At 38.5% G+C, this 16,195-nt stretch overlaps 1 protein-coding gene and 1 non-coding gene across 2 annotated transcripts in view; both read right to left on the bottom strand.

Moving 5' to 3' along the window:
• Positions 1–11,274: 11,274 nt before the first annotated feature.
• The window catches only part of Enoph1 (enolase-phosphatase 1), a 28,197-nt gene continuing 23,276 nt past the window's right edge, over positions 11,275–16,195 (bottom strand). Inside the window, exon 6 of the mRNA XM_005339322.5 lies at positions 11,275–12,345. Coding sequence (XP_005339379.1) covers positions 12,206–12,345 — 140 coding nt within the window. The 3' untranslated portion in view covers positions 11,275–12,205. The remainder of the gene's footprint in view (positions 12,346–16,195) is intronic.
• On the bottom strand, positions 14,886–15,016 carry LOC120892474 (small nucleolar RNA SNORA70). Its single transcript, XR_005737192.1, has one exon. It is a non-coding gene; the product is annotated as a small nucleolar RNA SNORA70 (small nucleolar RNA).

The raw sequence follows: 16,195 nt of genomic DNA, 5'->3' as shown, positions 1-16,195 counted from the left end.
AATCACTTTTTTTTTAAAAAAAAATCTTTTTAGTTGTCAGTGAACTTTATTTTATTTACTTATATATGATGCTGAGACTTGAACCCAGTGCCTCACACATGCTAGGCAAGTGCTCTACCACTGAGCCACAACCCTACTTTTGGAAGTTTCTGAAGAAGAAAAGTTAATAGTTATTTAATGGAGAACTGACAGAGAGGAAAACTATTATCTGTGTTATTTGCTGCTGGGTTTTATTTATCCCTTATAAAGAAAACTTTTACATCCTTAAATTTGTAATCCTGCTGGTTATAATTGGAGCCTGGGACACTATTATTTGTCTTCAGGCTTTGTTTCAGGATTGGTTGAGTTTTGCTATCTTAACAAAACTCACGTTTATTTCTCATACTAGATGTCTATCAGGGTCAGCCAGGAAATCTGCCTGTCTCTGGCCAACCAGGCTTCCTCATGCTTCCACAGTTGCTCATAGCCTAGAACATGCGAGGGACTGTTCACTGGCTCTTCAAGCTTCTGTAGAAGGTGACAAATACCACTTTGCTTACATTTCCTTGGTTAGGACATGTGGACATATTTAAGAGTGGCACTGCTACCATGAGCCCAGAATGGGAGGAACACCTGTAAACAACCTAGTGACCACCACAGTATTCACAGCTTCTTTAATCATCGTTCCTCTTAAGTGGAAGCTCCAAAAAATCATTACAGAACCCATCGTAACAGAGAAAACATTTTCTCTACCTGGCTTTCAGAACATCATGCCCTGTTTCACTACCATTCCTCAATTTCCTTTGCTGGGTCTTCTCCCTGACATCCTAATAATGGAGTAACCCACAGTTCAGTCCTTGAAACTCTTCCTGTCTACCCACACACTCTGGTCACCCCATTCAGTGTTCTAGTTTTTAATATGTCCATGTGCTGACCTTTCTCAAGTTCTTCAGCCCAGGCCTCTATCCTAAATGCCAGATCTGTATATTCAACCACCTTTATGAAATCTCCACTTAAAAGGTATCTCACGTTTAGCTTATCTAACCTTATTCCTTTAAATGCAGACTTCCCAGTCATCTAAGTTAAGCACACTCATGTGTCAGTTGTTCAGATTGCTCTTTTCCTTTCTCTCATTCCCTTCTCTTCCCTCTCACACTCCACATCTGCCAGCAACTCTGGTCTGGTCTGCGTTTAAAGTATATGACTACAGTTGTCTATTACCACCATCTGGTCAAAGCCACTACTGTCCATTCTGAAGTTTTAGAATAACCCTCCAAAGTCTGTCTCTCTGCTTCCATCATTTGCTCCCTCCAACCGTCCTTAATACAGAAGTCAAAATGATTTTGTTAAAAGCTAAATTAGCCAGGTGGTGCATGCCTGTAATTCCAGTGACTTGGGAGGCCGAGCGAGACAGAAGTATCTCAAGTTTGAGGCCAGCCTCAACAATTTAGTGAGGCCTTAAGCAATTTAGCAAGACCTTACTCAAAAAATAAAAAGGGCTAGGGATGTGGCTCAGTGCCTAAGTGCCCCTGGTTCCAATCCCTTTTACATTAAAAAAGAAATAAAAGAAAGCTAAATTAGTGACAGATTCCTGGCCAGCCCACTGGTCCCTGCTAAGAAGCAGCAGGAGAAGTGCTGAAACAACAGAGTGGTGGCCCAGGAGGCTGAAGCACAGGGTGCTGTAAAGAGCCCATCAAACCAGGTAGGGCCTGAGGAGCACCTTGAGGTGGGCTGGGGCAAGCCAACCTGTCCCCTCACAGCAGTCTGGCCTGCACACAGTGTGGATGCCTGCTGAAGAAGTGTGCTCCACGCAGTGCTGGTCTCCAGACCCCTCCCTCCATCCATGGAACATGTGTGATCCACTGCCTTTAACCACTGGCTTCCTGAGGAGCTAGGAGAAAATGGAAGGCAAACCTGAATGGGATTCAGGGCTAACCAACAGCATTAGTACTTTTACAAACCCTATCCAGCATAATTTTGGATCAATAGCATTGACCTAAGTGCTATATAAACCCCTAAACACTCAGATGGCAACCCCTGATAGGTTCTCCTGTTCCTTCAGTCTGAGTTTTGTTTCTGTGCACACTTGAAGAAATCCTACTCTTACACTCGCTCTTTCTGGTTTCTGGATTTCATTCTTAGAATCCATGAGACAAGAACCCAGAAGAAACTGACAATGAGCTGCTGGAATCTGCTCCAACACTGGAGGGCACAGCCCACCATTAAGAGCTGTAACACTTCTTGGCTGCAGAGGCCTGCAGCTTGTGCAGACCCCACTGCTAGCAGAAATAGTGAATTGAGTTTCATCTCAAATTTCAGTTTCATTAGTTCATTACTCTTCTGCTAAAAATTCTCAATGGCTTCTCTTATACTCACTAAAAACATGAATCATTAAAATGCCCTGCAGTGTTCAGCAAGACCTGCTTTTCACCTTTCCCTCTCTGTTCCAGTTCCCCTGCCTCTTTGTTTTTCTTCAACAGCCATGTGTGCTCTGGCCTCGGGTCCTTTGTACTTGCTGTGGCCTCTGCCCTAGACAATCTTCTTCCATATACTTAAATCTCTTACCTTCTTCTCATACTCAAGGACCTACACTTTATTTTTTAAAAATTTGTTCTAATTAATTATACAGGACAGTAGAATGCACTTTGACACATCATACATAAATGGAGTATAATTTCTCATTCTTCTGGTTGCACATAATATAGAATCAAACCAGTCATGTAGTCATATATGTACATAAGGTAATAATGTCCCATTCATTCTACTATCATTCCTACCCCTACCTTCACTCCCCTCTACCTAATCCAAAGTAACTATTTTTCTCTAGCCCTTGCCCCTGCTTTATTGTGAATTAGCACCCACACATCAGAGAAAACATTTGGCCTTTGGTTTTTTGGGACTAGCTTATTTCACTTAGCATGATATTCTCCAGCTCCATCCATTTACTGCTGGGCCTACATTCTTACGGAAGCCCCTGAACTTCCAAATGCAACTTCTCCAAGAACACCCAGCACTATTTATTCCTCTTTACAGTTCTATTATGCTCTAAAACATCTTTAAAACATGGTCCTGTGATAGGAATGACATTGACACATTTTACTTTGTTATCAGACTCTCTCCACCCCTAAAATGCACGTTCCATGAAGGTAAAGATTTTTGTGTATGTTTACCTGGCACCTAGAACAGTGCATGGCAAATAGTTAAATGCTCAACAGATACTAAAACAAATGGATGACTGATAGTTGTTCCCCACCCGCTTTCTGGCATTTAGGAAACAATGCTAATATAGTCAGATTTCAGAGAATACAGTTATTCTGCTTGTTCTAGCAAACAGTTCTCTATGTCTTGAGGAGGAAAGTCCACATTATAAACAGGGTTATTTCCTATGATGTCTGCAGCAACCAGTACATGTCAAATGCCCAAGCTCTAGATAGGATTTGAAATATCCTCAGCCCCTTAACTGCATACTCTTGCACAAGACTTTAAAACCTCTCTGTGCTGAAAGGGATAAAAATCCTGTCCACTGCCTGGCCCCATTTTAGTTACTGTGGCTGCTGACTACATTGCCACAAAATGTAGGGATAAAATCACCATTTATGATAGTCATATATTCTGTGGGTCAGGAACTACAGGCAATGCCTGGATAGCTCGTGTCTGTTTCATGGCATCTGAAAGATGCTGAGTGGAGGTTGGAAGCATCTGAAGGCTAGTTTTTTTTTTTTCCCTTATCTGGAGATCAAAACTGGCTGTTAACTTGGTGGGGGGGGCTTTGTTCTCCTCTGCACAGGCAAGTCTGGGCTCTCCCACAACATGAGAGTAGGTGTTTAACTCCCAGCTCTTGAAAAAAAGAGTTCTTGCATCATAACCAAGCCTGGGAAGTCACAAAGCATCATGTTTGTTGACTTCTTTTGGTTGAAGCATCATACATTTCCATCCAGACTTAAGAGGAGGGTCAATGTCATACTGTAAAAAGTAGCACATGGAGACTGCAGGTTTAGCTTAGTGGTAGAGCGCTTGTCTAACAAATGCACAAAGCCCTAGGTTTGGGTCCCAGCACTACCAAAACAACAACAAAAACAGCAACGTGGGGTGATATCGGTTAAAATGGAAGTACAACAGCACCAAAACAAAAAAATCAGAAACAACTTTTATGGGATTCTGGAAACTAAGCAAAAATACACAGCAAAGCAGGGAACACTTATTAAAAAAAAATCTCAGTAAAAAAACAGGGCTTTGTGGTGTTTTAATTTATCTAGGTACCAATTCTGTGATGGCCTTGAAGATAACAGCCTATTTCTGGTTCTGAGTGCCATAGCAAGCAAAGTAATGCATCTTATTTGTGAAGAATTGTGGTTGTGTGGGCTGTTGTAACAAAATAATATAGATTGGGTAGATATTTCTCAGTTCTGGAGTCTGGTAAGTCCACCAAGGTCAAAGTGATTACATTTCCAGCAAGAACTCTCTGGCTTGTAGGTGCTACCTTCTATGTCCTCATGGGAGAGAATAAACTCTGGTGTCTCCTCCTCTTCTAATAAGGTTACCAATCTTATGAGATTAGGGCCCCATTCCTATGACTTCATTTCATCTTAACTAATACTTAACTCCTCGTCCCCAAATGTAATCACATTTGTGGGTAGGACTTCAATATATGACTTTGAGGGACAATTTAGTCCATAGTAACCTGTCTTGTAGCTCCTTGGAGGACCTGCTCAAATGATGTTCCTTTAACCTACCTAACTTGGAACTCTGCCAGTTCCCAAATATTTTAATTACAGCTACCTGGAATAATGAGTAACACTGAGGCAAACAATAAATGAACCAAAAACTTTGGTAAGAAAGGCTGAAGAATGAGATGTTTTGGTGAATAAGGGCTCTGAAAAGCCTAACAAATTCTTGCTGTTATGGGTTAAATTTGGTGTCCCTCTTCCCCGCCCATTCAAAATATGTTGAAATCCTAATCCCCAGAAACTCAGAATACAATCTTATTTGGAAAATCATTGTATATATAATTTAAATGATATTACATGGGATTAGGATAGGACCCTAATCCAGCACAGCAGTTATAAGATACAGATGCAGGAAGAATGCCATGTGAAATAAAGTAGAAATTGGATTAATGCATCACTATATCAGGAAATACCATGGACTATTCACTATCACCAGAAGCTAGGAGCCAAGGAACAGATTCTCCCTCAGTGCCTCTTAAGGAACCGACTCCTGACAACTTGATTTCACATATCTAGCATCCAGAACTGTGAGAGGATAAGTTTCTGTTGCTTTAAGCAAACAGTTTGTGGTTCTTGGCAGCTCCAGGAAACTAATACAATTTAAAGACAGAGAATGGCAGAATGAATTTTAAAACATAACCCATTATACACTCTCTTCAAGAAACACATTTTAGATTCAAAAACATAAATAAATTGGAAGTAAAAAGATGGTAAAAGATATTCTATGTAAACAGAAAGCTGAAGTCACTCTACTAATATTAGATAAAATAAACTTTTAGACCAAAAGTATTATATGAGACAACGGACACTATAATATCAAAGGGCCAACCCATCAAGAAGTCATAAGAATTTTAAACACACACGCACACATACACACACACATATTTTACAACAGAGCATCAAATTATATGAAGGGAAACTGGAATTGAAGGGAAAAATATTTTAACAATAATAGATGGAGAACTCAATACCTCACATTGAATAACAGTAACCAGAAAGAACATCAACAAGGAAACAGAAGATTCAAGTAACATTATCAACCAACTAGCTCTTAACAGACACGTATAGAATACTCCATCCAACAATAGCAAATTACATTCTCCAGTGCATAAAAAACATTCTTCAGAATAGGTCTTAGGTTAGGTCATACATTTAAAAAAATGAAAACTGTATAAAGGATGTTCTCAAAGTATGATACAATGAAATCAGAAATCAACAGTAGACAAAACCTTAGAAAATTCACAGATATATAGCAATTAAACAATACACTCTTAGAATAGTCAGTGTGTCAAGAAGTCACAAAGGAAATCAGAAAATACTTTGAGACAAATATATAGATATAGAAACACAATACACTCAAATCTATGGGATTTGGTGAAATCAGTGGTTAGAGGAAAATTGAGAGTTATAATGCTTATGTTAAAAAAGAAGAAAGAATGATGGGATGTGGTGGTATATACCTGCTCATTGACTCAGCAGGCTGAGGCAAGAGGATTGAAAGTTTAAAGCCATCTTCAGCACCCCCTGAGTACAATCCCTAGTACCCTTCCTCATCTAAGAAAGATTGCAAAACTACTACCTAAACATCTTAAAGATCTAGAAAAATGAGCAAACTAAACTCAAAGCAAGCAGAAGGGAGAAAATAATGGAGAGTACATATAAACAAAATAGAGAACCACAAAACCACAGTTGATTCTTTGAAAAAAACCAGCAAAATTGATAAATATTTAGGTAGACAACATATTCTCTCTTCAACTTGAACTAATCTTTCTGCCATTACCAGTACTCTCCTGAAACTGTACTTGTCTAATCCAAGGGCCACTGGTAATCTCAACTTCCTTGAATTCTTACCAGTGCTTGATGTAAGTTCTCCCTCCTGTTTTGACTTGTGCCATTCTCCTGGTTTTCATTCCTCCATACCAATCCTTTTCCTTTGCTGTCCTCCTTCCTTGCTCAAACTCTCATGTTGGAACTTAAAAGCTCAGTTTAGGATCCCAAAGCTTTTCATAGCATTTCTTTGCCAATAAACTCTTGAATTAGATCTCCATCCAATCCAGGGCCCTGAACTCTAGACTTACATCCAATTGTTGTTTGGTTATTTATTTATTTATTTATTTATAATCAATATCAGCATTGGCTTTTCACATTGTGTCAGTGACACTGCTGGTTTTTAGTGGTGCCATCTATCCAAGCTAAAAACCTAGGACCTATCTTTTCAAATTCAATTAATCAAGAACTGCAGTCCTTGACATTTCTGAAACATATTCTGAAAGTGCCCACTTCTGTTTTCACCATTATCACCCTAAGGCAAGTTGCCACCCTCCTTTATCTTTACTGCTGTAAAAGCTTCCTATCTTAGATCCAGCAACTGGCTCTGTCAATTGTCATTGCACCTGCTAATTGGAGGAATTGGAAAATTAAAAACATTTCCCAGATACTGTTACACATTGAGTCCTGGGCTGAAGTTAGATACTGTCATTGAAACACAACATAAACACAAAGATTATAAAGAGAAGCAAGACAGTGGCAACTGGCATGCAAGGTTGCAGAGTTGTGAGTTTGGAGGCCCAGCATTGCAATGTGTGGCCACCTTTGTGACTGTGAGCAGCAGTGGCAATGTCCTTGATTCCACAGTCCATTGGTAGTTCTCCTAACTATTCCCCCTCCTATTTTCTAAAAATCTTACCCCTTATTTACTCAACTCTGGCATACTTAACTGGTCTTCCTGTTGGCTTTTAAGAATAAATGACCTTGCTTACCTGTGATCCATTCTCCACCTCATAAAGAATTACTTAAAAATGTAAATCGATCCTATAATCCCCTGCTCAAATCCTGTGGTGACTTCCCACCACACTTAGAATACAATGCTGAATTAGGAAAATGGGGGCTGGATATCCCAAGAATCAGAGGTTATATAAAAAATACTACAAATAGACAATAGAAATAAATATCTACCAAATGCTATCTTAAATTTTGGTCCAAACTGAACATTTGGAAATAGATTTACTATAAGTATTTAGAGCTTTTTCTTAAGTCTGAACTAAATTGTTTTTAAAGTCCTTTTTCTTTGTAAAGCATTGTAAATGCTAATAATCCTGTTAATTATTTTTCTTTTTAACTGCATGTAACATTGAAATAAAAACAAAGTAAAATGAAAAAAAACCACCACCACCACCACCAAAAAACACAATTCAGACACTTTACTGGGGTACCAGTCCTAATCATCTGGTTTTTGTGTACTTTTTGACAGCATCCAGGCACTGGCTTCCCAATTCCTGAATAGGCCAAGTTTTGCCCTAGATCTTTGCTGTACTATCTGCATGAAATGATTTCTCCTAGCTTCTTCGATATCTAGTCTTTCACATTCAGATGAAGGTCATGTGTTTTGCATTCCCTGGTAAAAAATATAGCACTTGCTTGCATCTAGTTTTTTTGTTGTCATTATTGGCTACAGTCCCTCTCCTCTAAGAATATATGTACTACGGCAGTGGGGAATATGACCCTTCACAGTAGATTTGGGGTTAATTTGTAAGGAGAGTGGTGAATTTTACTTCTATTAGTTATTCCAAGTATATCAGCAAAATCTGCAAAGTATTCCCAAATCTTAGGTTGAGAATAATATCATTTTGCCTTCAAGGCATGGGTGGTAGGATAGCAAATTGTTTTGGCACATTCTATATTCAACTTTTATACTCTGATAGGAATGAAAAAAAAATCTGAAAACAAGCCTTTTTAAAACACAGTAGCTGGAAAAACTATTTACCCCAAATCACTGTTTTTAAAAATGCACTTTAGGGGATAAGGAGAGGAAGAATATTAGTGGGTGGATTTCATTTGAGAACATTGCCATTTTTTTCCACAACTAGTCTGACTCTTGCAATATCATGCTGTTGGCTTTTAAGAATAAATGACTTAGGACTGGGGTTGTGGCTCAGTGGTAGAGCATGTGTGAGGCACCACATAAAAAAAATGAACAAAATAAAATTGTGTCCATCAATCATCAATCAATAAATAAATGAACCATACTCATTCCCCGCCTAATGCTCCATCTGCTGGCCTAGTTTTCTGGAGAAACAGCACCATCTGCTGGGAAAAGTCTGTCATGAATCTGTCTCAGGAATAGAGATCAATCTCTGCTTATGCAATTCTCTACTTGACTTGGGTTATAATCAGCAACTAAGATAAGACTTCCAGAAGGCCAAATAGGAAAACTTTGTACACCAGAAATGCTGATATAATTAGAGAATACTCAATGTCACAGTGAATCCCATCAATTTGTACAATTAATATGCATTAATAATTATTAAAAAAAAAAGATTAGAGAATCCTTTGTCTGAGGTTTCTCTTCCTAAAATACCAACTAACAAAATCTACTAGAAGGTTCATATTAAGACCCAGGAATAGAAAGTGCCATGACTTTCAAAATTCTTTATCTCCTATATTCTCTGCAAATGAAGATGCTGAGAAAATTAAATGCCTTTGTTCTCATTTTTTTGAATCTCCGGAATTTTTCCTTCCTTTCATAAGAAAGGAATTTTATATGAATTTTCCTCCTAGTTCAATACCCACTTTTGCAGTTATCTTTCATTCTTCTTAACCAATTTACTGATTCCTCAAGTTCTTACAAACATCCATCTCCAACATACTTAACTGTCCCTAACGTTCCTTAGGACCTAAGAAATATTCAACTCACCTTTATTCTCCCTCCTTTCACATCCCACTTTGACAAACTGAATCTGATATTGCATCTTTCTACTCAGTGTGAATTATAGTTTTTCAGGAAGTTTCTTCATCACAGACAGTAAATGCCTCTCTACCCCAATTCTTTGCTGGCTAGATACTGAGCCCCTTAAATTCCTAATTTAGATTCTGGTGCATAATTTTCTCATTTCTTCCTTACTTTTTTGGGGGGAGGGGTAGGGTACTAGGGATTTAACCCAGAGGCATTTACCACTGAGCTACATCTCCAACCCTTTTTATTCAAGATAGGTTCTAAATTGCTTAAGGCCTTGCTAAACTGCCAAGGCCTGCCTTGAACTTACAAATCTTTGGCCTAAGGTAAAGGCAAACTTCATCAGCCAACCACAGCTAGCTGACCCTTCTAAGGGAAAGGAAGGACAATCCCAGGCAGTTCCTGTAATAGTACCTTTGTTGCAGGAATTTCTTTCCTCCCCCTTTTCCTACCCAGCACCCATTCCCCTTCCACTTTGGGCCCCCACTGGCTGCTTTTTACCACCACTGGGTGAAAAAGATAAAATAAATTCTTGGATTCTATGGGTCCTAAACTCTCTAGACCTCACCCTTTTTTTTCTTGTTCATGAGCTCCTTTGAGCCATTTTGGGACTTTGGAACCACTATGGGCTTCTAACACTTTGAAAGAGAAGTTTGCATTGTGCCTTCTTTATGATTACTAAGGGATACCCTGTTCTGACATCTATCCATGAACTTTTCCTGAAAATATATAAAATTCATCCTTTTATTATCGTTCTTGATTTTGCCATCATTTATAAATTACTCCCTGTGGGAGGCCATTATTTCATGTGACCAGTGTTTTCTTCTCCTAATAGGTTGGAGCACTGTCACTTCCGTGATCTGGCAACTTTTAAGTAGCTGAAGGGGTAGCCCCGATCTGGATCCTGAGAATAGTAAAAATGCAGTTAAATGTGTCTTCATTCGTAGGCATGCCTTCCTGCAGCCCCATGGGTTGAGCTTCACTCACCTGTTCCTTTGAGATATTGCCCTTTTTCCCTGTTTGGACTTGAATGTTCCATGGAAACGCACTTTGTGTGTCCCCTTCTCTTACTCTGCCCTTGGATGTGGCCTTCCTAGATATCAACCAACAGACATAATGAAGCTAGACTCAGCCTCTTGAAACCCTGACTCCTTGCCTCATTTGAATGGTTTCTCCTCAATAAAAGGAGTCAGCTTGCATGCATGCTCTTTTTCTGCAAACCCTTAAGGTCAGAGGAAGTGACACAGAAGCCCCAAAGAAAAAGGTATTTCTGTCTCTTGTGTGGTTATTTCACGCAGCCCAGTTCCCCTGGAATGACTCTGAGTGTTTTGGTCTCCAGGAACGCGACAACTTCCATTTTAAAATTATTTATATTTCTATTTTTCTACTACATTTTGTCGTCTTCAGATTCTTTAAATTAGCTACTAGAAGATCAAAATTATCAACGTAAAATCATTTCTATCCCCTGTCCTCTCATATTTGCAAGAGTACTTCCTTCTCTTTATTTGAAACATCCTAAAATTATTTCTCCAGAATTCATTAGGAAAAATACTTGCCTCCTTCAAGCATTATCTGATATACTTCAAACATAAGACTCTCATAAATATAAGAAACTCCACTAATACACTGAAGCTTTTAGAACCCAGATGAAATAGTAACCTCACATATATATATAATTCAAATGCTGGCCATGATTTTTTTCCACTGGCACTTCATTAAAACATGCTTCATACACATTAAGACAAAACTAAAGTAAAATTCTTATTTAAAAAATTTTTCTTCAATCTGAGTTTTGTTTTGATTATGGTAATATGTGGTATAGTTCAGGGACCTCTATAAAACAAAGAAGAGAATGCTTTTATTAATCACAACATAAAACTGACATGGAATCCTACTAGAATTGAACCAGGATAAATAATGCTGTTATAAAATTTACATTTCTCACATTCAAGGGGAAACTATTACATATTAGGGCTCTTCTGGGTGTTATGAACTAATTTCAGCAAAAACTTTATTTTAAAAAATAGTAAGTAGCAATTAATATATATTTTTAAACTGTGTGAAGATAAAGTTAGAAAGGCAACTGGTAAAACTAGCAGAATTAGAATCATTTTGTTGGACATAAAGAACCACATTTCCTTTTTAGCTGTTATATCTGCATGTTTTTCATTGATAAGGTGAGTACTGGCTATGGGTGCCACATGATTAGTAATTTTCTTCTTCAGTAACAAATACTTGACTGATCTAGACTCAGGTAAATTTTCTTTCCTTATTTTGCTCTTTTGGAGCAGAAACAAATTTATCTTTTGTACCAAGGGAGGCAAATATGAAATACAGCTATTGTAACTCTTCTAACTCGCCATTAAACAAGGGAAATGAATTGTTAAGAATGTCTCTGAAGTATTTCCAGTATTTAAAATAGGCCTCTGAATAATTTTCAAAACTAAGTTCTCATTTTGGTATAGGATTTGATACTCATAACACATTTGATCTGTATTCTTCTATCAACTACAATTTGCCCTCAATGTGGGTTACTGTTAGGGTCTCAAACTATTTCTACATATAGAGCATCTTTAAATAAGTTTCTTCACTGAACTTAAGACTTTTTTTTCCCTCACTTATGTGCCCATGAAAATTAATGAGCATACACATACATATACTTGCATACATATGTATGTATAGAAGTAAGTTACTTTGCCATTAGAATAAAACTAGACACTAGGGGGACAACTCTGAGGAACAGTTTGGTCTTCTATGGAAGTTTCCTCTATGCTGAGGAAGGCAGGTATAGTTCGCTGAAGGATGTGATGAGGCTGTAGGAAGTTTTCTCATCATCTGTCAATCCTGCATTGCCAGGTCTCACCACCACAGCTACATGCACACCTGCTTCCTCAGCAGCACTGGCCTCTGTGAAAATCAAAGTATGTGTCAGAAATATCAAACTATAACATCCACAATTTGCATCAAAGTCATCAGGGGGATGTAAGAACAGAAGAACATTTGGCCTTGATTTTTGTTGAAGCTAGAAGATGGGCACACTGGGGCTGACTATGTTATGTATTTTAATTGGAGAGGGGGATCTAACTGGACTTGATAGAATGGTAGTGTATCCTACATTTCTGAGCTTTATTAAGTTTGCTACTTATGAATGCAGGTCAGAGCCATGTTCCATCCCATAACCTTCCTCCATTCCTTCCTGCAACTGAGCTATTTCCCAAAGGGCAGATAATTGGCAGTATCTATCAATTAAATAGATACGGCACAAAAGGAATCCTATAATCTAATCAGGTTGAAGTGCCTTGCCCTCATCTCCAAGCCCCAACATGTCATGCTCCCTGACTAAACTGCTTATATTTTTGGCCTAGCAAATTTATGCTCATTAAAATGCAGCTCAAAATATTCTGACTTTCAGAACATTCCATATACTCCCTTAACACTCTGTGTTTACCTCTATCACAATATAAATTTATAACTACTTGTTATTCTGCTCTTCATTGGACTATGAACATCTTAAGATACATGGATGTGTGTGTGTGTGTGTGTGTGTGAGAGAGAGAGAGAGAGAAAGAGTTTGTGTGTGTGTGTGTGTTGGGGGGGCAGTGGCAGCAGAGGGATACAGTAAAAATAGGACTAGTCAAATTGAACTAGGTATTGTAGGAGATATCTCTAAAACATCTGGGTTACATTACTTTCTCTATTTTACTTCTATTTGAAAAATAACCACTAATACATCCCATGAATTTATCATGTACTATGTGCTAGGTACTATTTAGGATCAGAAATATGTGAATAAAATAAAGCTCCTACTTTCTTGGAGCTCCCCTTCTCATCGAAATCTTCATAGCAACCCCAAGATAGTATCATTACCTCCATCCTAAAGATATGAAACTGAGAGTTAACAGGTGGTATAGGGCTAAAATTTGAAATTGTAGTCTGATTCCATCATCTGTATTCTAGACCTACAGCTGGCAATTGATAGGCTGCCACCTGCTTTTGTAAATAAAATTGTATTGGAACATAGCCACACCCATTTATCTGTGTATCATCTGATTACTTTTGCATTATAAGGAGAGAGCTGAAAATAGCTGTGACATGGATTGTTGTTGGAGTGGCGAATGAATGATAGGTTTCTTTGAAAGGCAGAGGAGATGATGCCCTTTGGAGAACTCTTGGTAGAAAGGTGCTGATCGAGATTGCTTAGCTGATGGTAATGCCCTTTTCAAAAGGGATTCTGTGCAGCTCACAGAATTTATTGGTAATGGCCTTGAGTTTAAATGCCTGGAGGTAGAGAATTGTGAGCGCAAGCTGACAACCTTTAATGAGCTGTTTTACCCATAACTTAGTTTTGTTTATCTTGAAAGTTTTCTCACAGTAAATCCTTTTGATGTTTAAACCTATATAATAAACTTGGGGAGCTGCTCCTGGCCAGTCTTCTCCCATTAGGATTACTGCTTTCTCTACATTTGTGTCTGTTTATCTTTTTTCCAATCCCCTCATCAGCCTGGATTTGGGGAAACTGAATAAATGTCACATGGGCTGCGACAGATTGTAAAGACTAAAGTATTTACTATCTGCACTTTTTAGGGAAAAAAAAACTGGCAGAGACAGGAGGAATTCTAGGCAAAAATAAAACACACACATATATCTGGGAGAACGGAGAAAGTCAGAGTGGCAAACAGGACAAGATCTGTGGTAAGAGAGATGTGGCTTCTTAGGACAGTCAAGTTAACAGGTTAAAAAAAAAATTTGGAAAAGTCTATGTAATTTAAATTTGGCACAACAGGAAGCTTTGGCAGTTTTGCAACTTTTGGAAAAGAGTAGCAGATTGTTAATGGACTAATTAAAGGACAGCAGTGTTGAGAGATAAGCTGTTCCTGAAAGAGGAAAGCCATTTCTTAACCCTGTCCACTTGTACAAGTCTACTTTCTGCTCTTGTTATGAAAGGGCCTGTCACCTTCCTAGGGACCCTGAGCAAACCAAGTGCTAAAGACTCTATTCTTCATGTAAGAATGCTATCATTAAGCAAACCGCAGATGCCACTCTTGTCAGCAGAAAAAGCAGCTGCCTTATACTTGCCCCTACCTCCCAGACTGATGAGTGCAGGGTTTACCATGTCCAGCAGACCATGACTGGAGATATATATATAACCTTACAGTCATCAGAACAACTGCTTATCAGTCACCATGTTTTCAAATTCATCAGTGTTAAGCTTGATAAAGCCCCACTTCTTTGAGATGCAGATCCTCTGGTGGCTAGGGAACTGAAAATTGAAATTAGCCCTACATAGGGCCTCAATCACAACATTTTCCTTGTTCTGTGGCTTCGTGTGGATAGACATGACGACTTGGCCAACGTGAACACTTGCCACTGTGTCTTGAAGTTTCCTAAAGATACTCCACCAGACCTTTCTGGAGCCTAGATTGGAGATATGAACTTCCACTGAAAAGCACCATTTCCAAGGTCCCTTAGGGAAACCCATTTAAGCAACAGGCTGCATATACTATGGAGGAGGTTGCTGTTTGTAGCCATCACACTCTGGGTTGCCATGAATAAAGGAACACAGTTTAATTGGCTGCAGAGCATGAGTTCCTTAAATAAAGCTTTCATCTCGACTGGCATCCAGGATCTTGACTAAGTTGGGACATTATAGTCCATCTGGGAATTGACACTAGCTAGTGGCTGTTTCATATTCAGGCTTCATAAACTAGATCACAGAGGGCAAGTTTTGTTCTTAAGCATCTATTGGCTCTATTGGTATAATATTGAGACACTTAAGTAATACTTGTTGACTTAAAACTCTTGGATCGCTTTTCTTTTCTCCAATGAGAAGAGGTCGTTAAATTCTTTTTTTCATACTTAGGTACCATCTGGGATATCAATTTGGTTTTCTGTTCTACCTTGGCAGTGGAAGCCTGAGCATGTGGTACCAAAACACAGGACCAGAAGTGACAGAAAAGAGAAAGGCAGGCAGCCAGCTACCTGGCCTCATCCCAGCTACAGATAATCCAAATTCTTACCCTGCCTAATGGGGTGTGCGGCTGGCAGAAGATGAGGGACAGAAATAAAACCTTCTTTTAAAGGACTAAGAGAAAGGTATTTCATTTTGAGGCCCATTTGGGGATTACTTCTATTCTTTAAAGTGAAGATAATTTATGGAACTGCAACCCAAAGGAAATGCTTAAGTGAAAAGAGAAAAGACCTAAAATTATAGATGTACAACTACCAAAAAAAAAAAAAAAAGTGGTTAAGAAAAAGAATATAAAGAAACTATAGTATTATCAATATAACCAAAAAACTGGATAGAGAAAAGGCATGGGGATCAAAAGTGGAATCATATATTTCATCAACAAGTGGTTCACTGGGTAGAGAGATGGTACAAAGCAGACATTCATTCTAAGCTTGCAGAAATCTATCATCTAAAGTGCTAAAGAGCTGGGCACTGTGGCACACATCTGTAATCCCAGCAATTTGGGAGTCCAAGGCAGGAACAAAGATATTAAGAATTACTGTTTTTGGAAAAAGGCAGTGTAACTTCTGAACACATCAAATGATCTACGCTAAGTTAAGATTAAAAAAAAAAAAAAAAGATCAGTTTAGCAAATTAGCACCTGCTTATATACTTAAAACTCTCACCTATTACATCAGACCAAAAGATTAAGTGTCAGCAGAAGACAAAGAATATAGATCATATACATTATCTGCAAGAACCTTTGCTAGCAACCTGGATGTTCCTTTGGGCCCCCTCTATGAAAGTCCA

This window comes from Ictidomys tridecemlineatus, chromosome 9 (genome assembly GCF_052094955.1).
Source record: "Ictidomys tridecemlineatus isolate mIctTri1 chromosome 9, mIctTri1.hap1, whole genome shotgun sequence".
Taxonomy (NCBI): domain Eukaryota; kingdom Metazoa; phylum Chordata; class Mammalia; order Rodentia; family Sciuridae; genus Ictidomys; species Ictidomys tridecemlineatus.
Note: the sequence above shows the minus strand (reverse complement) of the source record. Positions and strands in the feature narration are given on the sequence as shown.